The sequence below is a fragment of the Myodes glareolus genome, chromosome 14 (assembly GCF_982192425.1).
Source record: "Myodes glareolus chromosome 14, mMyoGla1.1, whole genome shotgun sequence".
Lineage (NCBI taxonomy): Eukaryota > Metazoa > Chordata > Mammalia > Rodentia > Cricetidae > Myodes > Myodes glareolus.
The window spans coordinates 32,136,439-32,159,770 of NC_142039.1; the positions used below are offsets into that span (position 1 = coordinate 32,136,439).

A 23,332-nucleotide genomic window follows, 5' to 3' on the forward strand; every position below is an offset into this window, starting at 1 on the left:
GAGCAGGCTATGCTCTTAACCACTGAGCCATCTCTCCAGCCCCCCACAAAGCCTTTTGCTCTTTGGCTTCCAGTACAGCCTGTAGCTCAGCTCAGCAGCTGCTACAGAGATCTTTGTTGCCTCTGACGGTCATGCACACTCCATTTTCTCTGCTCTCCTGGGTCCCTCACACTTAAACTCCACAGTTTTCCCATGACTGACAACCAGAGAGATTTAAGAACCAACTCATGCCTGCCCCCACCTACTCAAGGTTCAGAGCCTGAGGCCTGACTGTGCTCGCGCCACTACAGGCGGGGTTTCCTGCCGCTGTTCTGTATATTCTGAGATGGAAGACCGTGGCTCAGCTGCTAGGGTGCTCGCCTGGCACGTATAATAAGGCCCTGGGTTTGATTCCCAGTGCTGAGTTAGCTGGGAGTGCTGATGCACGCCTGTCATCCCGGCACTTGAGATGTAGAACCAGAAAAGGATCAGAAGTTCACAGCCATCTTCAGTGACAGTCTAATGAATTGATTGGAGGTCAGCCTGTAATACATGAAATCTCGCCTCGGAAGGAAGGGCTCAGGCCCAAAACCCTGCATCAGATAACTGGCTCCCAAACTACAACATCCTCTTGTTGGAGACAATTTGGCATGAACAAAGGGTATCTTTCCAAGTAGATGGGACTGTGGATGCCTCCCTGCACAGCCTTGTACCCAGAGCCACACGCACCCCCGGCTCATCTGATGAAAAGGGGAAGCCACATAGGCCAGCCAGCTCTAATGACAAGGAGCTCAGAGTGTGTGTGTGTGCATACCCTGGAAGGAGGAACATGTGGCCCGGAGAAATGAGATCCCGACATACCAGAAGGAGTATGTGATTGGGGTTGGACACAGGCACTGGGGGACTGAAACTCCATCAAAGACTCCCACCCCTACCCTATAAAACAGAAGAGGTCAGACAGCTCTGTCTGGAGGACACAGAACCTCAACAGCTCACATCGCTGCAGGTCCTGGGGGGTGGAGGAGCTGCAGGCAGAGACAGCGTCATTTTCATCTCTTCCCATGCTGAGCACCACTAATCCAGAGGCCACAAAAGATGATGGTCAGAGCACAGACAAGCTGGGCTGTTACCATAAAACAGCTTTCTACTCATTACAAACCGAGTATCCCTCATCCAAAATGCTTGCAACTATGCAAAGCCCTGGTTTAATCCCAAGTACAATTAATTAATTATAAAATTAAGTTGTTTTAAAAGCTGGGACTATAAATTTGAGTGAGGTATCTCAGGAACAGACCCCATGTGTCAACAACAACAACAAAACAAAACAAAACAAAAACCAATTATGTTTCATATGCACATTCAGGTGATCTGGTGTTGTAATTTTGAGATTACGGATACTCTACCTCCTGGCCCCAACATCCCAGCCTCTAGGGGATAAAGCTCCTGCTCAATGGTGTGGAGGAAACACACAGAGAACGACACAGCAGCAGTGACAGAATCAGAACAGACAAACTGCAGGCAGGCAGTGTTGGGCACAGACTCCCAATCCACACACAGTTTTCTGAACTTGTTTCCTGGATACAGACTGGGGATAAAAAAGTAACTCTTCTGGTGGCCAAAGAGATGGCTCTGTGGTTAGGAGAGTGTATGCTCCTCCAGAGGTTCAATCCCCAGCACCCACAGCAGGCAGCTTACAGCACCATATAACTCCAGCTCCAGAGGGAGCCAACACTTCCAGCATCCTCGGGCTTCCCCATAAACACAAACACACACATACACATACACTCTCAAAAGCATTTAAATAGATTGAGCGTTGAATAAATATTGTAGAATCCTCATTACATACACAGTCATCTCTCAGTATCTACAGGAGAGTCATTCCAGGACACCAAAGACACCAAAATCCAAGGATGCCTGGACAACCCTTACATAAAAAGGCCTATTTGCACAGAATCTATGCACATTTTCCTGTATAACCTAAATCAAGTCTGTGTCATGCAGGATAACCGATATACAGCAAGTGACTGACGAGAAAATATGTGTCTATGTTCAGTACTGATGCAATATCTTTCTGAGAGTTTGGGTTTTTTTTGCGGGGGGGGTCATAGTTTTAGTGTGCATAGGGGGTATATAATGGGTATATGTGGGTACATGTGCCACAGCACACACGTGGAAATCAGGGGACAGCTTATGGCAGCTGGTTCTCTTTACACTCTCTACACATGGCTTCTGGGGATGGAACTGGGGTCCCCTGGATGAGCAGTACACACTCAGAACCACAGAGCCATGACATCAGCCTGTTTCCGAGTATTTCTGACCCACTGATGTTGACTCCACAGATGTGGAAGGCCACTTGTGTGGAAGTGAAATCTGTGTACATTTTTGTGGTGACACAAGGATTCACTTTTCCAGTGTTTTGTGCCCGTGGTGGTGGAGTGCTCTGGGGCAAGCCCACAAAGACTGCAATGTGCCCCAGCCCTCTCTGAGGCCTTTTTTTCTTTTGCTTTTTTTCACTATTGCTTGTCTTTGATGAAATGGGTCTCATGAGCCCAGATTAGCTCAAAATTCACAGCACAGGGAGGCCACGAACACAGGATCCTGCCTCAGTAGCCCAAGGGCTGAGATTACAAGTGTGTACCATCACACCTGACCTAGATCTGACCATTCTAAGCTTGGAGAATGACAATTTCTCTGACAATGCATGGAAGGTCGCAGACCATCAGGAGGAACATACACAATCACCCTTTCCCATAAACCGAGCCTGTCACTCGAGGAGTCCCTCAGACCACGGCCTTCTCCTGGGCATCTAGAATAAACCAGAACGGTCTCAAACTTGGTATCTAGCTGAGATGACTTTGGACATCCGATCTTTCTGCTTCCTCCTCCAGAGTCCAGAGATCATAGGTGTGCACCACATCCGGTTTTTATAGTACTGGGAGTTGAACTCAAGACTTCATGCATGCTGGGCGAGCACTCGACCAAAAGCTACATTGTTTTAAATAGTGTTTCAGGCAAGCATGATAGTATATACCTGCAAAGCCAGCAAGCAGGAGGCTGAGGAAGGAGGGCAGGGAGTGCAAGACAAACCTGGTGTGTGTGTGTGTGTGTGTGTGTGTGTGTGTGTGTGAGTGTGTGTGTGTGTGTGAGTGTGTGTGTGAGTGTGTGTGAGTGTGTGTGAGTGTGAGTGTGTGTGTGTGTGTGTGAGTGTGTGCACACTGTTCCACAGGACTCCAGCAAACCCAGCAATGTGCCGGCTCTCATGAACAAGGAGAGCACTCCATTAGGCAAACAGGACCACTGCAGGGCTGTCTGGTGTTTACAGAGGGTAAGTGTACACACTCCAGTAGATGGAACAGGTTTCACATACACTTTGACCTTTTGTCTGAGAAGCAACGTTCCAGGGTACTTACCGATACTTGAGTAATTCTGGAGAATATTTTGACTTGGCTTTGAAAATCACCTGCAATGACAGAAAAACATGGAAGATTGGGGCATAAAGTGTTTAGCAACAAAATGTCCCCATCACTTAAAGTCCCCTTCCTTTTACAGCCAGGTACCGGGCACTTTCCCTGACACTGAGACGCAGTTCTCAAAAGGCTGAGGTAAAGAAGGTACCAGGTTCTAGGACTGCCCAGGCTACAAAGTGAGTTTAAGGTCAGCTTCAGCTGTCTTGAAACGTAAAATGAGGACTGAGGATACATACAAATAAATCCTTGAGCTCAGTCAAGTGCTTGCCTAACACATACAAGGTCTTGGGCTCAGTTCCCAGGACTGCAGAAAACCAAAGCAAAAAAATGAGACTTCGTTAAAGTAGCCAATGAAGAAAAGACAGAAACTACATGACTTTTGAAGCAGGCATGGTGGTATATGACCACCATCCCCACACTCAGGAAACTCAAAAATTCAGAGCCAGCCAAGGCAAGAAGACTCTTGTCACATACAAAAAAAAAAAAAAAAAAAAAAAACAAAATCAAAAACAAAAAACCTTGATCTCATCATGGCATCATGGAAATACATCATTTTATTTGATGTTGTGCTACAGTCAGGGACTCATTCAAAGTATGTAGCTTTCTTTAACTCACTAGCTACAAGTCCCCAATGCTCTGGTGGCTTACCACGAGACTAACCATCTCTACCCATGGTGCCTCTTGTTGTAGGAGCGGGGTCCCTTATTTGTCCCAGCCGCCCCGCTAGCTTACACCCGAAATAATCACACGGAAATTGTATTAATTAAATTACTGCCTGGCCCATTAGCTCTAGCCTCTTATTGGCTAACTCTCACATCTTGATTAACCCATTTCTATTAAATCTGTGCATCACCACGTGACTGTGGCTTACCAGTAAGATTCTAACCTATGTCTATCTCAGGCCGGAGATTCACGGCATCTGCCACTCTGCCCTTCTTCCAAGAATTCTGTTCTGTTTCCCACACCTGTCTAAGTTCCTGCCCTATCAAAAGGCCAAGGCAGTTTCTTTATTCAACCAATGAAAGCAACACAAATACAGAAGGGACTCCTACATCAGCCTCTGGGAGGTACACTGTCAGCCTAGACACAAGTGAGTGGTCCTATCCCATGAGCTCGGCTCCATCCATGATGCTGTCAGCAAAGAGAAGGCAAAGACCAGCCCTGCCTTCAATGGCTTACAGTCCCACTGAAGAAAATGTGTACAGATATACAGAACTACTAAAACAGTCTCTAACTGCAGCTGGCGGGAGCACAGACTTACAGGCTGTGGGCTCAGTCTCAGACTGGGCCACCATCAGCAGAGCCGCAGGTGTGTAAGCCACCATCGTCTCTGCCCTCAGCAGTGCTGCAGGTGTGCAGCACTAGGTCACACGAAGACATGGACAAGACTATGAATGATGGCCCAAGGCTCCTGTGGGATCCCAGCTCACTCCCAGCCTTGGCCAATGCTGTGTCTACTTTCTCTGGAATGTGCAGAATGGTGTCTTCACTCAGGAGATACAAAACAATTCCCACAGTCCCTTGGTCAATACAGCCCCACCAACTATGTACCTTACAAATAAGGAAATGATTTCTTGTGCTTCCAGAAGTCCCTGGTCCTGCAGCTCTGCCTGCCCACTTTCAGTAAAGGACACACTGAATGGACTCAGGTGGGACTCAATGACCCTAGCCAAAACCCGTGAAAATCCTTTCCCAGTCCCACACAAAGGTCAGGGTTCCCATTTCCAGCACACACGTCTTGGAAACATTCGCCTGCTTCAGCACAGCAACCCACGTGTGAGGATTAGCCCTGAGGCAGAACCTCTACACTGTCCCAACAGAACTGGTAATCAATAATAAACAATATTGGAAACTGAGAATATGGTCATGTGAGCAAATACATTTAGAAACATTAGAAAACATAGTTATCTTCTTAAATCATTTGTGTCTGCATGTATATGGGTACAGATGTGCCGTGCATGCAGGTGGAGGCCAAAGTCTGTCATGTGGGGCCCAGGGATCAAACCCAGGCCATCAGTTTTGGCAGCAGGCATCTTTACCCACTGACCTTGGGGTCCCAGAAAATACCTGTTCCCTACAGGAGTTCTCAGAGCCTTTAAGAAGACTGCTATAACATCAGTCTCCAAAAGAAACATGCTGTATGTCAGTTTTCCAAACTTATTTAATCACTCAGTCTCCCTAATGGCTGCTCAGAGAACCAGACGCTGAGGAACACCGCCCTGCAGTAGAGATGGGGTGTTCACGGCAGCCTGAGAAACAACACCAACAAGGATGGCAACAACGATGAGGAAGAGCAAGTTTAAAATAATATCCACGTTTTAGCCCCTGGACATGAATCCTAGGAATATACTAAATAGGAAAGCCGCTCCTCTCACCTGCCGCTACCAAAGATGACACTAAGCTACCAACCCTAACTCACCACTAAGGTCTCATCCCTGCCTGAAGGGAAGAAGGCATCCCAGATGATAGAACGGCACCACCATGATCCTCCCAAGCCAACAAATCAAGTTCAAAGCAAAAAGCTCCACCCACTTTGCATGTGTGGCAATGGCATCTCGTCTGAATGCAGCCAGGCTCCGCAAACTGTGCTCAGACCTCTTCCCTTATCCTTAAACTTAAGTTCCCTAAAGTTTACAGAAATTACTGATGACTGAAACAGATGCTAGTGACGTGAGAACAGATATGTGATAGATAGCATACTGATATATCAATGCAAATATAAAGATTTTGAGCATAATTTTGTCCTCATTAATTATAAGACATACACATCTGCACTAAGTTGTAAAGCGGTAATAATTCCAGGCCGTCCTGTGCACCCACTCTGTCTGCAGGCCTTCATTAAAGATGGATGGAAACCAGCCTCACGTGACATCTTGGTCCTTGGGGCCTCTTATCCCACTACCCACCTCCGTGAGCCTGCGCTGACTCCAGGAGCTCAGCTGGAAATACAGGAAGCTCCTTGGTGGGGAGGCAAAGATGAATCACGCTGTTGCAGTTCACAGAGCTGCTGACAGCACACATATCCTGAAGGATACAAAGTCAGAGCCACAAAAGCTGAAGGAAGGAGACCCCCACCACCTGACTGCTTAAGGGGTGAATTCAACAAGAGATTAAGCAAACAACTGTAATGGCCTGTCAAAGGACACTTGGCTGGCCTCTGAAGAACTGTGGAAAGGAAGAGCTGGTTCCTGACCTGGAGACAAACAGGTGTATCCTAAACAAACAGTGAAGAAAGAAGAGGGAAAAGAAGATGGAGGGCTTAGGAAAGGGTGAGAGGAAGAAAGGTAGTCAGGCATGAGGCCGGGTAATGAGGTGTGGAGGGATGTGAGACCCAGGAAAGTCTGAGGGGAAGTGAGGAGACAGGAGGTGCTTGTCTGAGGACAAGCAGGGAAGTGTGAGGTGTGGGGAAGTCTGAGGGGAAGCAAACAACAGCCCAGTGTGAGGAGATCTGAGAGGTGTGGGGAGGTGAAAGACCAAGGGAGGTATCAGATAAAAGAGGGGATCAAAAGCAGGGGTAGGGAGGTGTGGAGAGGTGGGGTTCAGAGGGGTCTGAGGTGAGGGAGGGGTGGAGAGGTGGGGGAGGTGTGGAGCGGTGGGGTACAGGACAGTCTGAGGAGGGGAGAGAGGTGTGGGAAAGCATCAAGATGCGAGTGTGCGGAAGTGAAGGAGATGAGAAAAGGTAAAATGTGAGGAGGGATGAAGAAAGGAAGGGAGGTGAGGAGAGAGAGCTGGGGAAGTATGGGGAAGGAGCGGTTGAGATGTGGGGAATGTGAGCAGACATGGAAGGTGTGAGGAGCTAAAAGATACGAGGATAGAGAAGAGGGGGCGCTTGGATTTGTGGGTTCGTGGGATTTGACAGGATGTAGGTAGGTAGAATGTAGAAGAGTTACAGAGAGGTGTGAAGACACGGGTGTGGGGCAGTGGGATGGGAACTGTGAGGACACAGGAATGAGAAGAGCGGAGGCGGAGGTGGTAGGACATCTAAGGAAGTGTGAGCCATAGAAGGGTTCCAATGAGAACTGCTCTCGGCAGAAGCAAAGATGGGCAAATCAAAGCCATGCTGTAGGTGGGCGGCTGTCTGGGCAGTTAGGTGATTGCAGTGATAGCTGTCCCACTCTAAATGCAGTGCCCTTTTAAGTAGGGGAATCAAGGGAATTATCCCCTAGTTAAGCTGTTGTTTTGTTTTGCAAAGAGCAAAGAGGAACAGAGAGGAGTCAGAAGGGCCTATTCAGCAGTCAAGGTCAGTCTGCAGAAATGTGGGACAAGGAGGGTTGTCACATGTGCAGAGAGGTGAGGCATTATGAATCGACTGTGGCCACTGGGTCTGGCAGCTGGGGAAGGCCTGAGAGGGAAGTGCATACCCAGAATGCACACAGGCAGAGGGAAGTGGGAGCCGTGAGTCAAATCTGGACATAACCACTCTTTAAAAATGGATGCAGGTGACATGTCAGGCAGAGGTTATTTGAGGGTGTGAGTTGGCCCTGGTTAAAATTTTAAGACTGAAGATCTGAGCAGGATGGAGGCAGGAGACTCAACGAAAGGATGGAGTAAGTCAGGCCATGGCCTGGGGTGGTTTGAATAAGAGTGGCCCCCACAAGGGAACAGAGTCCAGCTGGCCATCTCCTGTCACCAAAGAGCTTCCAGTACCAGGACTGGGTTACATCTAATGGAGTGGTTGGCCAAAGGAGCCCCATTGGAATCCCCAAACAACTCCGGCTGTTACCAAGACTATAGTTTGTTACTGATTGCTCTCCACAACTAACAGCAAGGCCCCGTGGCTGAAGACAACACCCACACAGCTCACTGGACACAGAGATGTCCAGCTGGGACCTGCACAGAGCTGTCATTCCTACGTTCCAGGGTCTCTGTCATAGGGAAGTCCTCCACACACTTCCAAAGAGAAATGTAAACACCAAGCCAGCCACAAACCCTTCATCTTCAATGGTGCGAGATATGTAGAGCAATGCTGGTGCAAAGTGACCACTAATCATACAATAACTCATTTGGTCTTAAAGGCCTACTCCATGAGATGGAACCCAGGACTAAGCACTAGACAGCCCAGGGACTAGGTAAAACCAAAAAACTGGTCTAAAAAAAGAAACAATAATGTAGTGATAAAATGATTCCTAGTGACTCTGCTATACTCAGAGATCAAAGTCTTGTTCAGCCACCACCAGAGAAGCTTCCTCCTGTAGCAGATGGGAACAAATACAGACACCCACAGCCAGATGTTACAAAGAAAGTGAGAGACCTTGGCACACTCAGCCCTAAATGAAAGGTCTCCATCAAATCCCTCTCCTCAGAGCTCAGGAAACCATGTGGAAGAGGCAGACAGAGAGTAAGAGCCAGAGGGGATGGAGGACACCAAGAAAACAAGGCCCTCTGAATCAACAGGAGTTCATCTGAACTCACAGAGCTGAGTTAGCATGGGTCTGCACCATGTGTGTGTGTGTGTGTGTGTGTGTGTGTGTGTGTGCGCGTGCGTGCATATATATACATATACATACACACACACACACACACACACACACACACACACACACACACCCCTCTGGGTATGTATTACTGCTTCTAGTTAAGTGCTTTTATGGGATTCCTGAGTGTGCCAATAAGTGGGTCTCTGGTTGTTATTTCTCTTGGTCTGTGTTGTCCAGCTTTGATGTGATAGTTTTTGTTTTTGATAGTTCTTCCTTTATCTTATTATATTTTACTTTGTTATTTTTTTTTAAATGAATGAATGAATGAATGAAAATCCAGCCCCTATGGTAAAGGTTAACAAATAAGTTGTCACTTACACCTGCTGGGAGAGGGAAAATCTGTTTTCTCTATTGGATTGACTCTGGGCGTATCAACCACTCCTTGACAGGTCTCATGCTCAGGAGTAGTTGACCAGCATATAATGGATGTCACTGGTTTCTGTATGCTTTTAATTGGTTGCAGTTTGGCATTTTGTTTTGCTTCTTTTTGGGTGGTGGCTTATTTTGTTTTCTTGGTTTTAGGGGGGGATTTGTTTTTTGAGAAAGAACTTCAAATTGGGTGGGTAGAGATGGGGAAAGAATCTGGAAGGACTTGGGGAAGTGGAAAAATATGATCGAAATATATTTCAAGTTAAAAATTGTTTTACATAGTAAAAAATATAATAAAAATTATTTAAAAAGAGTAGCCTCGTAGATTCATATATTTGATTACTTAGTCCACCAGGAAGTAGAACTGTTTTGAAAGGATTAGAAGGATTAGAAGGTATGGCCTTGTTAAAGGAAGTGTTTCACTGGGGGTAGGCTTTGGGCTCTCTCTCTTCCTGCTACCTGAGGATCAGGATGTAGAATTCTTAGCTACTTTCCCCAGCACCATGCCTGCTGGTGTGCTGCCCTGCTTCCTGCCATGATGATAATGAACTAAACCTCTGAAACTGTAAGCCAACCCCCAATTAAATGCTTTCTTTTATAAGAGTCATCTTGGTTTGCTGTGGAATAATCCTTTTGTCCGCTGTGAAGATTTGTCACTGAGACTGGTTTAACAAAAAAGCTGAAAGGCCAATAGCTGAACAGGAAAAAGTTAAGTGGGAAAGCCAAACGAAGGATGCTGGGAAGGAAAAGGGCGGAGTCAGAGGAGATGTCAGAGATGGAAGGGAATCAGCATGTGTAGAAAATGAGATAACAAGACATGAGCCATGTGGCAGACGGCAGATAAGAAATATGGGTTAATTTAAATTTAAGAGTTAGATAGTAACAAATCTAAGCTATTGGCTGAGCATTTATAATTAGTATTAAGACTCTGAGTGGTTCTTTAGGAGCAGACGGTCAGGACAGAAACTTCCACCTACATTGGTCATGTGTTTCTTCACAGCAGTAGAACACTGACCAAGACAGGCTCCCAGACGCCCTGAGAAGCTGGGTCAGGAACTGGGCATTTCCTCCTTCCCCTCCCAACACTGAGACAGGGCTTTCAGGGGATTCCCCCACAGTGGGAGAGATACAGCAGGAGTAGACTGAAGGAGGAGGATAGCAATCTCATCAGAGACGCCATAGGCCTGTCACCTCAGGTCTTGCAGGCCAGTCACTTCGGGCCTTTGCCAGACAAACAAAGGGGCCTGCAAATTCCTTGTAATTTTAGCTTCACTTCATCAGCCTTTTGTTATTGTGGGGAGGGGGTGTCAGTTAGCACAGGCTGGCCTGAAAGGCGCAACACCCTTCTTCTGTCTCTCAGGTGCTGAGCTGACAGCCCCACAACCACCATACCCAGTTCCTCTGTTTCTTTAAGTTCTACCTGGAGCTGGGCACCATGATGCAGGCCACTTAGGAGGCTGAGAGAGGATCTAAGTTCAAGGTCTGCCTGGACTACAGAGTTGAGTCCAGGGCCAGCCTGGTCAACTGGGTGAGGACCTGTCTGAAAATGATAAGAATAAAGAGGCTGGGTTCGTAGTTCAGTGATAGCACGCTTGCCTCACATTCAAAAGAACTTGGGTTCAATCTCCAATAAGAGGAAAGGGAAGGAGTGGGAAAAGACAGTAATAAAGTCCTCTCAGTGTCTGTCTGTCCTAGCAGGACCGGGCAGGGTGTCACAGTGTCACACAGGTCTTAGGTGGCACTCAGTGACTTGTTGGTCGGGCTGCAGCTGACAGATGACAGGAATGTGGGGGTCCTGCATGGTTCCCTGAACTGGCTTCTTCACTACCCTCCAACTACAACTAACCTTAAGAACCCCCGCCCCAGGAACCCTAGGCCCTTCACCACACCCTTCTAGATGACAGGCCCCTGTGTGTGACGCAGTTCTTTTGAGAAGTGGCTGACCTCTGCCTCTCTCCCCTAATAAATCACAGGCTGTGGATGTCACAGATCGGCTCACACCCTCTGAACTCCCAATAACCCGTGTTTTCAACAGCCGCTTCACGTTGGCACTGGCATTCTCTTTCACCAATGTCACAATAGCTGGTCCTGGTAGAAACAGCCCGCGTTACCTACATTCCCGTGTGTCACAGTGTCCTTTGCAAACCTGCTGTCCCCAGAGACGTAACTGCTCCAACTATGTTCCAAGAGCTCCATGGCATTTCCTAACTTATACTTGATTTGGAATTCCTCCTTTGTTTTCAAGGTGTGGGTATGCACCTGTAATGTCAGCATTTGGCAGGCTGAGGCAGAAGGATCATTTCGTGCGAGTTTGAGCCTCGCCTGGGGCTGTATATTATTGAGATCCTACCTGTAAATCACCCACTCCCACCAAAAAAAAAAAAAAAGAAAGAAAAAAAAATTCTTCTACAGAAACCTTCAAAATCCTTCCAAAATATAACCTTCTTAAGAGTCTGTACCCAACCCCTTGAAAAGACAGGCTTGGGGGTGCAACACAATCCCCTTACCCTCTGCAAGCCATGGTCCTGTCTTGTGGGCTGAAGGCACTGGGGAGCCCTTAGAAGTAGCTGAGAAGTTAGACGTGCACACATAGGTTTGTAAATGTATGTATGTGCACTGGTCTGGGAATAGTAAGAAGACGGGCTTGCGTCTTTCCCGCTGAATTACACATCCCTTACATCCCTTTCGCTTTTTATTTTGTGATATGATAGCGTCTCAGTAAGGTGCTGAGGGTGGCCTTGAACTTACTCTGAAGACCAAACAGGCCATGAACTCCAGACTCCCCTGCTCAGCCTCCAGGGTAGCTGGGATGGCAGGCCGGCACCATCACATCTAAGGCTCACACATCCTTTTTTCTTGGTTCATACATATGCTACACAAGAGTGTTACCATAGCCCCAGCCACTTAAACATTTTATTTCAAAACATTCCATATGCATACATGCACAGAGAGTAACTCGTATGCCCAGCATTCTCTTCCAATAGTAACGCTTTGTATGTCGGTTCCAAGTAGGAGAGAGGGAGAGAGCGAGAACGTGAGTGTGTACGCCCCAGAGGTCAGCATCACAAGTCTTCCTAAACCAGTGTCCAACTTACTTTTTGAGACAGTATCTCTACTAAATTTGGCAATGTCCAGTTAAGCTAGGCTGGTTATGCAGGGAATTCCAGGGATCCTCCTGTCTCTGTCTCCCCAGTGCTGGGATTACAGACATGTGTTACTATACATGCCTGGCTTATTTGTTTTTTTTGATGTGGATGCTGAGGATCAGGAATAAAGTCCTCATGTTTGTACAGCGAGCACTTGACTGACTGAGCCACCTCTCCAGCTCTGCACTTTGTTTTTAATAAGTAAAACTGCCACCATTGCCAGCTAAGCCCTGCTTGGTTCTGTTCCCTGCCAGGGTGGTTCCTTCCCTGCGGCTACTGTTTTCGACCCAGGCTGGTTTATACCTTTACTGTGTGTATGTATGGATACAGAAGAAACTATGGGGCTGTCACACACCAGTCTGTGTTTCTTTTTTCTTCTTCTTTTTGTTTTGTTTTTTGAGACAGGGTTTCTCTGTGTATCTCTGGCTGTCCTGGAACTCACAGAGATCCACCTGCCTCAGCCTCTCTAAGTGCTGGGATTAAAGGTCTGAGCCACCACCAGCCGGCTGTATTTCTTGGGAATGTCTCCATACCTCCCGCAGTCTTCTATAGCTGGCGTGTCCACCCATGACAACACCCAGTGGAACGGCTCTCTAGTTCCTGCGTCTTCACCTAGTACCACATTCACCATGCCTTCGCAGGCTACTGTACACATCCATCTCAAGCAGAGGAACAAAGGGAAGAATGGGGAGGCTTGAGCTGAATCCAGGATCGAACCGTGATAGCTTCACCAATTATCAGCTGTGCATCTGGGATAGGTGCCTGACCTCACTACTCCTCCGGTACCCATATAATAGGATGGGTAACAGCATCTGCCCGGTGCATTTCTGAGACCTCGGTGAGTGAAGTGTCAAACACCTGCCTATTGATAGGTGCTAAGGAGTCCTGTGGCACCCATGTGGCTACAAGGACTGAGGATCACCAGGCATGTCTTCCAACCACGATTCTAAATGCCAAAAGACTAGCCTGGATGCTTTCTCGACCATAAAAGAAGCTCTCTTACTCAACCAGGTGAGGGACTCAGCGGCACGTGAGCACCTACTCACGGCCCTGCTGACTGCCCACTTCCTGATACACTGGGGAAATTACATAACCCCCAAGGCCCTGGTCTTCTTCCTTCTTTCCTTGTCTTCCAACTCCAGCACCATCCCATTGCCTCACGGTGTATGCCTATGGGCCCTGAGCGTCCCACTTCACCGAGCAGGCTGGCAGATGGTCAGAGTCCCTGAAATCAGATGCAGAATGTGGCCCTTCCTACAGGATTCCCCGGAGAATTAGGAGCCGCCCTAGGGGATCTGCAGTTGAGGTCAGCATTGCAAGACAGTAAAGTGAGTGTCTGCTTCTGCATTCTTTGTTAGTCTTTCCTTCCTTCCGGGTGAGAGATACAGCTTTGGGACCAGAGAGGGTCTGCAGCCCCACACCTAGTCCGTGTCCATGGCAACAGAGCTGGGCCTATAGAGGCGACACTATACACATGGTCCCCCAGGACAAACTCATCCCGTCACTTAAGAAGGGCAGCTAGAAGCTAGATGTGGTTGTACATGTCTGTAATTCCAGTCTTAGGGAGTCTGAGGTGGGAAGATGATGAGTTGGGGCTAGCATGGGCTACACAGTGAGGTCAAGGCTACCCTCCTATGGAAAGTTCTCCAAGTTGAACCCAAGGGCACGCCAAATGCTTCTCCCTGTTCTTGTCTGCCGCGAGCTGGATCCAGAGTCAGTCCAGTCCCAGGCTTAGCATCTGCCATACAATGAGGTGGACAGATGTTCATCTGGGTGCTGTCCCAGAGATATCTGTACCCTCTGTTCTCGGGTGCCCAGGACTATCATTCTAAGGAGACATGCCTCATTGGTTCTGCTTCTACCTGTCCAGTGAAGAGGCAGAGGTGACCTAGTTGACTCAAGGACCGCTTCAGTCTGAGCTACACACTGCCCTGCCCTCCTGTTACTGCCCGTCCCAAGCTGACCGGGGAAGCACTGTCCACCTGCCTTGGCATACAGACTAACATCCAAGGACAGCCTCCCTCACGAGCTCTCTTCTCAGTCCCAGGAGTGACCGAGCTGTAGTGCTATGACCATATTCTCACAGGGAGCCACGATCACACTTTTAGTTCAGTAGCCAGGGCTGCTCAACTGCCACAGGATCCAAAGAAGATTAACCAAGTGACAGGGAGGATATGTTTCTACCACTGGAGGAACTAACTAGTCAAGCCCACCGGCTCCACAATGGAGGGTCACTTGGCCAGCACGCAGCAGCGACACGCTGGATCTTACCACAGGATTCCTTCCTGGAAAGTAAATTATGCAAAAGCTACGAAATAAGTCAGCACCAAAAATGCCCAGGTTTCCCCCACGGAGTAACCTTCCGCTTCAGAAACAAGGCAAATGCGGAGATTTATAGACTTTCCCAGGAACCCGTGACCTTGTGGGTCATGTGGTGTTGGACGGCGTTCCTCGTGTTCTACAAAGAATGAATAGCTATGGGAACTCCTGAAGAGGAAGCAGCCTGGCTAGCTGAGGCTTTTTCTCCCCCACCTCTCGCACTGGGGAGGGAACTTGGGGCTTGAAGCATACCAAGCAAGTGCTACTCCGCTGAGCTATATCCCCAACCCCCTCTTTGTATTTTTATTTGAAGACAATGACTTTCCAAGCTGCCCGGGGCTGGCCTTGAACTCATTCTGCAGGCCAGGTAGGCTTTAAAATGTTGATCCTCCTGCCTCAGCCTCTTGTGTAACAGGGTTGATAGGCCTGTGCCAGCAGACTTCAAAGGACAGCAACCAGGAGGGAAGGGATAAGTCCATATCATGTCAGGAACAAGGGAAGGCACCGAGGATGGCTGGTTCCAAGGAGAAAGGCAGTTTTGCCTAGTGGTACAGGCCTGTCATCCTAGCTACTTGGCTACACAAGTTAGCCTGCCTGGACCTACAGAGTGAGTTCAAGACAGCCCAGGCAACTTAGTGAGACCCTGCCTCAAAATAAAAAGTAAAGAGGACTGAAGATACAGCTTAAAGGGAGTGTCTATATGGCACGTGGGAGGCTCTCGGTTCAATTCCCAGCACTGTGAACTGAACAGATACGTGTAACAGACTGAGTGTGAGAAGCTGGACAAAGAGGGTCACACTCTGTCTGACTCCTTTGCTATGTAGTGTCCAGACAGAAAGGACAGTGGTGGCTGCCTGAGGCTGCCGTGAAGAGGAAGGGGTGACTGTTTAATGGAAGCTACGGGTTGGATATAATTTGCCCCCAAAGATCTGTCTGCATGTTGGAAGTGTGGCCCTCCTGGGGCTATATACTAAGAGGTAGTAAAAACTTGGGCGCTGAATGAGTGATACTCTCCTGAGCAAAGCCAAGGCTTGCTTGTGACCTGCCTGCAGGACTTGCTCCCAACAAACCCCCACAGACTAAAGGTGGCGTGAGAGCTAGGAAAACAAACAGGTTTGTCCTGACCCCGGGGCTAGCGAACTACAGTCCACAGACCAAGTCCTTCCCGAAGGCTATTTTTAAAATCTGTGTCCTTAGCAGATTTTAAATGGAAGGGGGGAAGGGGTCTGTGACAGAGACCACATGTGGCTCACAGGCCTGATGTCCTGGCCAGTACCTGACACCCCTTCCTTTCTCCCCATCTTCCACATGAAGTCTGGGGACTGGGCATCGTGGCGAAGACACTACTAGGCTTCACTGGTCCCTCCCAGGTAAAGACCTCAGCTGAAGGATGAACTAGAATCTCTGAGCCCCCGCAGCCCCCATTGGTGCTGCTTGAGCCAGTCGCTGGTGTAGCTGTTTTTCTGTCTTAGGAGCCCCGGCTACCTGGAGTTCAAGACTGGCAGGGCCTCCAATCTGGAAGTGGCTTCCTCCTCACAAGAAAATCCAAGGTGACCAGGAAGGGCTGAAGGAAGTGGACACAGATCGGGTCGGATCGTCCCCGAACCCCAGACACCCTGGCGAGGAGCTGCTGCAGAGAGTGTCGCACGGGCATTGCGCGCCTGCTCAGCCCTTCCCATGCTCCCTGCCCTTGCTGGGCTCGGTGCTGAGCAGCTAGCAGGAGGAACATCGAACAGGCGAGGGACAGGGATGGGGCCTCAGAGGTGAGCCTCAGGACAGTGACGGCGGGCAGATGCACCCTGGTGTGGGTCACTGAGCTCATCCACACAATGATACCAACTTAGGACAGGGCTCTGCCCTGATGTCTCTTTGTGTGACCATGCAAAGGCAGGGACTGAGATGTCAGGGACCAGCATTGGGAACTCCTAAGGATAACTACTGCTGTGTAGTCTGTGCAGTCTCCTCAGCAAAGTCTCTGCTGGGGCCAAGGTCAGAGGACTGGAATCAGTGCTACAGAGCCGAGGTCAGAGGACTGGAACCACTGGACAGAGCCGAGGTCAGAGGACTGGAACCACTGAACAGAGCCAGGGTCAGAGGACTGGAACCACTGGACAGAGCCAGGGTCAGAGGACTGGAACCACTGGATAGAACCGAGGTCAGAGGACTAGAACCATTGACACAGAGCCGAGGTCAGAGGACTGGAACCAGTGCTACAGAGCCGAGGTCAGAGGACTGGAACCAGTGCTACAGAGCCGAGGTCAGAGGACTGGAACCAGTGCTACAGAGCCGAGGTCAGAGGACTGGAATCAGCGCTACAGAGCCGAGGTCAGAGGACTAGAACCACTGAACAGAGCCGAGGTCAGAGGACTGGAACCACTGGACAGAGCCGAGGTCAGAGGACTAGAACCACTGAACAGAGCTGTCTTCCTGTTCCCAGAGTGCCAAGCATGCAAAGGAAGTTTGGGAAAAGAGAGGAAAACAAGATACTAAAGTTACATCTGGTAACCCAAACTTGCCATCCTAGCTACTCAGGAGCCTGAGTCAAGAGTTCAAGGCCTGCCTGGGCAGTGTCAAGGCCTGCCTGGGCAGTGTCGCTGGTTCAAGGCCAACCTTGACAATCTGGTGAGGTCCTGTCTCAAACAAAACAAAACAAACAAACAAACAAACATTGCTGAAGGGACAGCAGAGGAACCTGTCCTGCTCAAATAGAAGGTTCTACCCAGGAGCAATGACAGAGAGTGCAGGCTCTCCATGAGCACAGACACACAGACAAACATGCACACTGACACACACACAGAGGTATCCAAACACTAGCACATGCAAACATGCAGAGGCACACACAAACTGATATTTAGAGACCCACACGAGCATTCATAGCAAGCATGTATTCAAAAACGCACATAAGCATGCATACTGATGGGGACATAGGTGTTCACACACAGACATGCACGGACGTGTACACACAAGACATAGACAGGAATGTACACACAGGCAAGTTTTCACAGATCTACTCAGCTGTGCGCACACACAGGCATATACACAAGCGTGCATGCTGATACATGTAGGGTTTACATTCAGGCACACGGAGACACAGGTACATGTATATGCAGGCATTTGTACATAGAGACACACAAGCATGCACACAGACCCTGACAGGTAAGTAGGCGCACAGGCGCAACTGAGTAGAGTATGGCCAAAATCTCTGCACCTGTTGTCACACAGGCAGCAGCACAAATGCACACCCAGAAATGCACACAGCTCTGGCTGACGGAGAGCCTGGGGTGTGAGCACAAGGACCAAGGCACCGGGACCATGGACGGTGCATAGCCCAGGCTAGGCATAGTCCCAGCTCTGACATGAGATACCTGGAGTCAGCAAGATCTGTCTTGTCTGTTTCTCAAGCCATTTCACAATCACCAAGAGGCCTAGAAGCTTCCCTCTCCCAACTCCCAGAGGCCTGACGCACAACAGGTATTTGATAGACAAATTCTGACTGAACTGACTGCTGGAAGTCACAGTAAGAACACTCTCTGTCCAAAGTCCACTACCCCATTCTCCTGGCAGCATGGTGACAGTGTCCACAGACTCCATTTTCTGGTGGCTCCTACTTCCCAAGTCAATGTCCACTCGCCACGCCCACTTCTCCCCCACAGAGAGCTCACTCCTCCATTCCTGTCCTCAGACCACAGAGGGTTCAAGAGAAGCCTGTACTCGTTTCATCCAGGCAACCCTAGGAGCCTCCAAAATTGGAGTCGTGGACTGGAAATTCCTAGGTAGGTGTCTGGGACACACAGCAAGCAGGGTTTCAGAGCCCCAACCACCTCATGACCTCTGCTCTACAGATAGACCTGCCCCATGCAGAAGCTGAGAGACCTTTAACTTTGGACCATCTGTCCTATAACCCGGTGAGGGGGACAATACAATGTCCCCAACACAGGGACTTTCACGGTCGCGGTCTTCTCCTGCCCTAACCATGGAGAGTGTGATCTGATGTGGAGCTCGGCAGACTCTGGGTCCAAGGCTTCCCTGCATGTCTGGCCCTCCCCCGCAAGCTGTGTGTACCTCCGCTGGCCCCTGGAGCTGGTTGTTCACTGGGAACAACAGGTCTATCAAATAGAGTTCAGATATTTAGGGATAGCACACACTCACACTGCACATAGCTTTCTTCCGATTAGCAGGCCAAGCCAGTCTCCATCTTCCTGGCTACCTCAGAAAGTGTGGCTGAGATGGAGAGTCTCATGAACGAACCCACTGGCAAGAGAGCCCCTTCCTCCGGGTCCCTGAGTAGCCTCAACAGGCACCCATTGATCTGAGATTGTGTGGGCCCAATGGGTATAAATAGCAGAGGAAAGTGGATGTCTAAGAGAGTTCTGGCAGAGCTCACCCTGCCAGGGTCTAGCGCCTGGCTCAGTTTTCTGTGCATGTGCGCAGGGAGGGGGTACACTTCTGTCTGGCAAGGGAAAAGCGGCCAGATGGGGGATCCGACGGCCAGTCCAACATCTGTGTGACTAAGCAGTCCAGGGGATCCTACCACCACTAAGGCTTCATGCAAAAGAAGCATAAAGTGGGCCGGAATGAAGCCGAAGTCCACCTCGCAGACAAAGCAGTAATCCACAGGGGCAGAGCGAGAACAGGACCAGGGCAGACAGGTTGAGCTACCAGGCAAGGTACTGATTCTCTGACAGGGCCTCAAAGAACAGCAACAGGCTGAGAGCGGACACGCCCTTCTCCAAACCACTCTTTGTGTAAAGCAAAAATACCGTGGGGCATTCCAGGGGTGAGGGCACTCCACACAGGACGCTGATTTCGTGGTAATGCCGCTGACTTCGTGGTAATGCCACCGCTTTCTGAGTCTTGGGAGGAGGAACAGTTCATGGGTTGTAAGTGACATGAGCGTGCCAGGCCTAAGGATGTGACACCAGAAGGCAGCTCCCTCTACCTCCCAGACTCCCTTCTTGACCATTTCCAACTCCCGGGCCTTCTAGCTCTCTTCTATCCAGTCCCCTGCCTCAGGACCTCCATCCCTGGGGATGTAGGCATTGCATCGTCTTCCAGCCCTCACTCTTTTCAACCCCTCAAGTCATGATTGACACTGTGTGTACAGACCTTATTGCCTCAACTGGATTTGAATAATTTTAGGCGGACTGAGATAAGTCTCATTCTGTAGTCTACCCTGTCCTTGAACTTTTCAGCAATCCTCCTGTCTCCACCTCTGAAGAGCTGAGACCACAGACCCGCACCACTGGGCCCAGCCAGCACACACGCCTTCATTGGTAGCCACCACCCTCTCCCACAGTTGGATTTACATGGTCTGAAATGAGCTCAAGCAGAGGGATCCTTGGAGAGCCACATTCCAGGCACTTCTAGTGACTGAGAACCCATGTCAGAGAACCAGAGATGGCACAGCAGGCTGGAAGAGTCCAAGGGTCGGCTTCCTAACTCTCCAGAAGGACCAGAATTCTTGTCAGGAAGCTAGGAACATCCTCACGGTGGTGCTGTCTTCTCCTACTAACTACCCTACCCTGAGCCCTCAGACAAATGCCCCCTTGCTACTGTGTCCTCCTACCTGGGGGACATAAAGAAAACAAGGATGGTGACTTGGAGCCTCCTGACAAGTGGCTCTGTCTGCCTGGTCACTTTTTCCCTTGCTCAGCATTTACTCAACAACCAGCAGATGGTGCAGAAAATGCGCCGGCCGGCCCCTAATCTGGCTCTAAGAGCAGGCTTGGCATGTGACTGCCAGAGAGACAGGGCAGCATACTCAAAAGGGACCAGCGGTAAGATCTCCATCTGAGACACAGTATTCCAAATGACACTACCTTACCTTACATTTGCGTCTTGCAGGAACCACCCATTTTTGCTCAATTACAAAACCTGTGTGTCATGAAGCCGATGGCCTGGACTGGTTTTAGAGTTTAAAAGCAGCATCAGAAGAGCCACACCCATTACCCCTGGACTAGAAAATATGCTGACCCACAGGACCACTAAGAAGGCTCCAAGCAGAGACCCAATATATATATAATTATTAAATAGCACTATATAAACATACATACTCTGTTAAATATTACATCTGATTGGAGGAGGGGATGCAGGGTCTCATGCTATTGCTCGGGCTTCGCTAGAACTCATAGCAATCTTCCTGGCTTAGTTACCCAGGCTCTAAGATTACAGGTATGAACCACCACACCTGACATGTCCAGTACCTTTCCTCCTCTCCCCTTTAGTTTTCTTCAGACTCCCTACAGGGTCTCATATACCTCAGGGTGACCCCAGACTTGCTATGTAGCTGAGTCTGGCCTAGAACCCCTGACCCAACTGCCTCTACTCAACAAGTACCAGGATTTCAGGTGTGCACCAACACATCTGGTATTTGTTAGGCAAAACCATTTCTTCCACATTTTCAGTCAGCAGTTTCTATGATACCAGGACAACTCTGCCCCCGGCTAGTCAGACCCCTTATTCATTACACCACCGACCTGCACCCCAACAAGCACATTTTCATCAAAACATTTTGAAAAACAGAGCTACCGTTCAAAGGCACAGCATGCCTGCTTGCAAGGGGCCTCTGCCGCGAGAAAGATACTTAAATCACTCTCATCAGGTGACACAGAGCATGCCCCCTGGGCAGGGCCCTTGTGAAAATGGACATTTTAGTGCCCGGAAAGCTAAAAGGAACTGGAGAAGGCAAGGATAACGCCGCAGTGTCGTTAAAACCTTGGAGAAGGACTTGGCTGGGTATTTGTAAAGCCTCCTGCAATCACTGTGTTTTCACTAAGGAAAGGCACAGCCACAGGAGCCCTCATGCAATCCTTTAGCTTATTAACTCCAGGTCTCATAAAACGAAGCTGGTGAGCCTGTAAAAAGAGCCCAGGTTCAATTTTACGACTTATTTCTTGGGGCTTCACCGCTGAGCTGAGACAGCAAGCCAAAAAACCTCCTGCAGCTGGGGAGCTGGGCGTGCCACCAGACGGCCCTGGTGAAGCAATCCTGTGGAATGAGTTACTAATTCACAGTACAGTAGGGCTCCTAATCCCAAAGGTTCAAAACATCTCATCAAAACCAAGTCCGCCCCACCATTACTCCCAATAGGCCGTGTCTGGCCTCAAAGTGGGGTCAACACTCAAATGGCCTACCAGACTAAGGGGTGTCTAAAGACTTGCAAGGGAGATGGGAAACCAGAGTTCAGGCACCCCTTGCATCAGCACCGAATATGATGTGCACAGAAGACTCCCGGTTACCCGGTGGGTCCTCCCTACTTTCAGGAATACAGTGGGGTCGCCTGCAAGTAAGGTCTGAGGATAGGATGGTCCCAGGACCCGCGCCTCGCCCCCACCCTCTCCACCTGAGACAGAAGAAACCTGTCCCCGCCTGAAGGATGGAGGACGACCCCAGCAGATGAGCGACTCTCCCGGGACTCACCTGGGTGAAGTATAAGTTCATAAGCGTGAGGGTGAAGAACTGCAGACACACCGGGAAGCAGTAAAGCAGCCAGAAGACGAAAGGGCTGAACGAGTTGGCCGCCACGAAGTCTCGGAAGTAAAAGGAGAAGAGCACAGTACGCAGCGAGGCCCAGAAGAGGCAGAGGAAGAGGAAGACGCTCTGGTAGCTGAGTCGTTTGTGGCGGTAGCGCAGCACCAGCCAGAGCTGCGCGTAGATGAACACGAAGAGGAGTGCGTAGAAGGCGGTGTAGACCGCAGTCAGGCCGAGCTTCACATAGGGCGGCACGGCCGGGCTCAGCGTGGGTGGCAGCGAATCGTTGCGCACCGGCTCCCACGGAGGCGCCTCCATCGGGCTGGGGCCGCTCGGGCTTCATCGGGGCTCGCAGCCGTCCGCTCCCGGGTACCCGTGCATCGCGCCGCACCCGCCGCTCCAGAGCCCAGCCGGGAAAACAAGCCGCACTTCCTCCCGCCGCACCACATGATCTGCTGGGCGGCCTTTGTCTGCGATTGGCAGCGCCGCGCCCCCAGGAGCGCGCGCCCGCACCCGGCCCGCCCATCCCGGTCCCGCGCGCCCCTGGTGCGCGCGCCCCGGGGACAGCGGCCTGAGAGCTGAAGCCGGGTTGGTATTAGGGTGCCAAGTACCATTATGACTGTGCTCACCCATGGCCAAGACTAGGGGTGATCCGAACGCGGGTGCACTACGCCTCCTAACTTGGGTTCACACGCCTCTCAGGACCCCAAGCCTGGGGTTGGAGAAAAATCTGTGCCCCGACCCATGTGCTCCCCATTATCCGGTGGCTGGGTCTGGGGATGGGACTAGGGAACATCCATAACTGGGATCCGTGAGTTCCCCCAATCCCATCGATGGCGCTAGAGAGCATCCGCGTGCCCCCGTACTGTGCACCCCCTTATAGCACGCACCCCTGATCAGTGCATCTCTTGGACTTCTCGTGCCGATTGGTAACGAAGGAAATCTGTGCCCCTGACCTGAGCATCCACTCTCTCGCACACAAACTACACGCCACTGACCCCACCACGAGTTTGCGTGCTCCAAATGTGGGAGTCTAGCGCTGGTGTTTCTTTGGAGGTGTGTCTTGGGGGCGTGTCTGCTCTCTTGACCTCGCGTTTTCTGCTGA

At 50.0% G+C, this 23,332-nt stretch overlaps 1 protein-coding gene across 1 annotated transcript in view; it reads right to left on the reverse strand.

Annotated features, from left to right (window-relative positions):
• Positions 1-22,644, reverse strand: part of Gpr137b (G protein-coupled receptor 137B) — a 32,343-nt gene extending 9,699 nt beyond the window's left edge. Inside the window, exons 1-2 of the mRNA XM_048460907.3 lie at positions 22,177-22,644; positions 3,390-3,439 (exon numbers count right to left, since the gene is read on the reverse strand). Of these exons, the coding sequence (XP_048316864.1) occupies positions 3,390-3,439; positions 22,177-22,545 (419 nt within the window). The 5' untranslated portion in view covers positions 22,546-22,644. The remainder of the gene's footprint in view (positions 1-3,389; positions 3,440-22,176) is intronic.
• Positions 22,645-23,332: the final 688 nt, after the last annotated feature.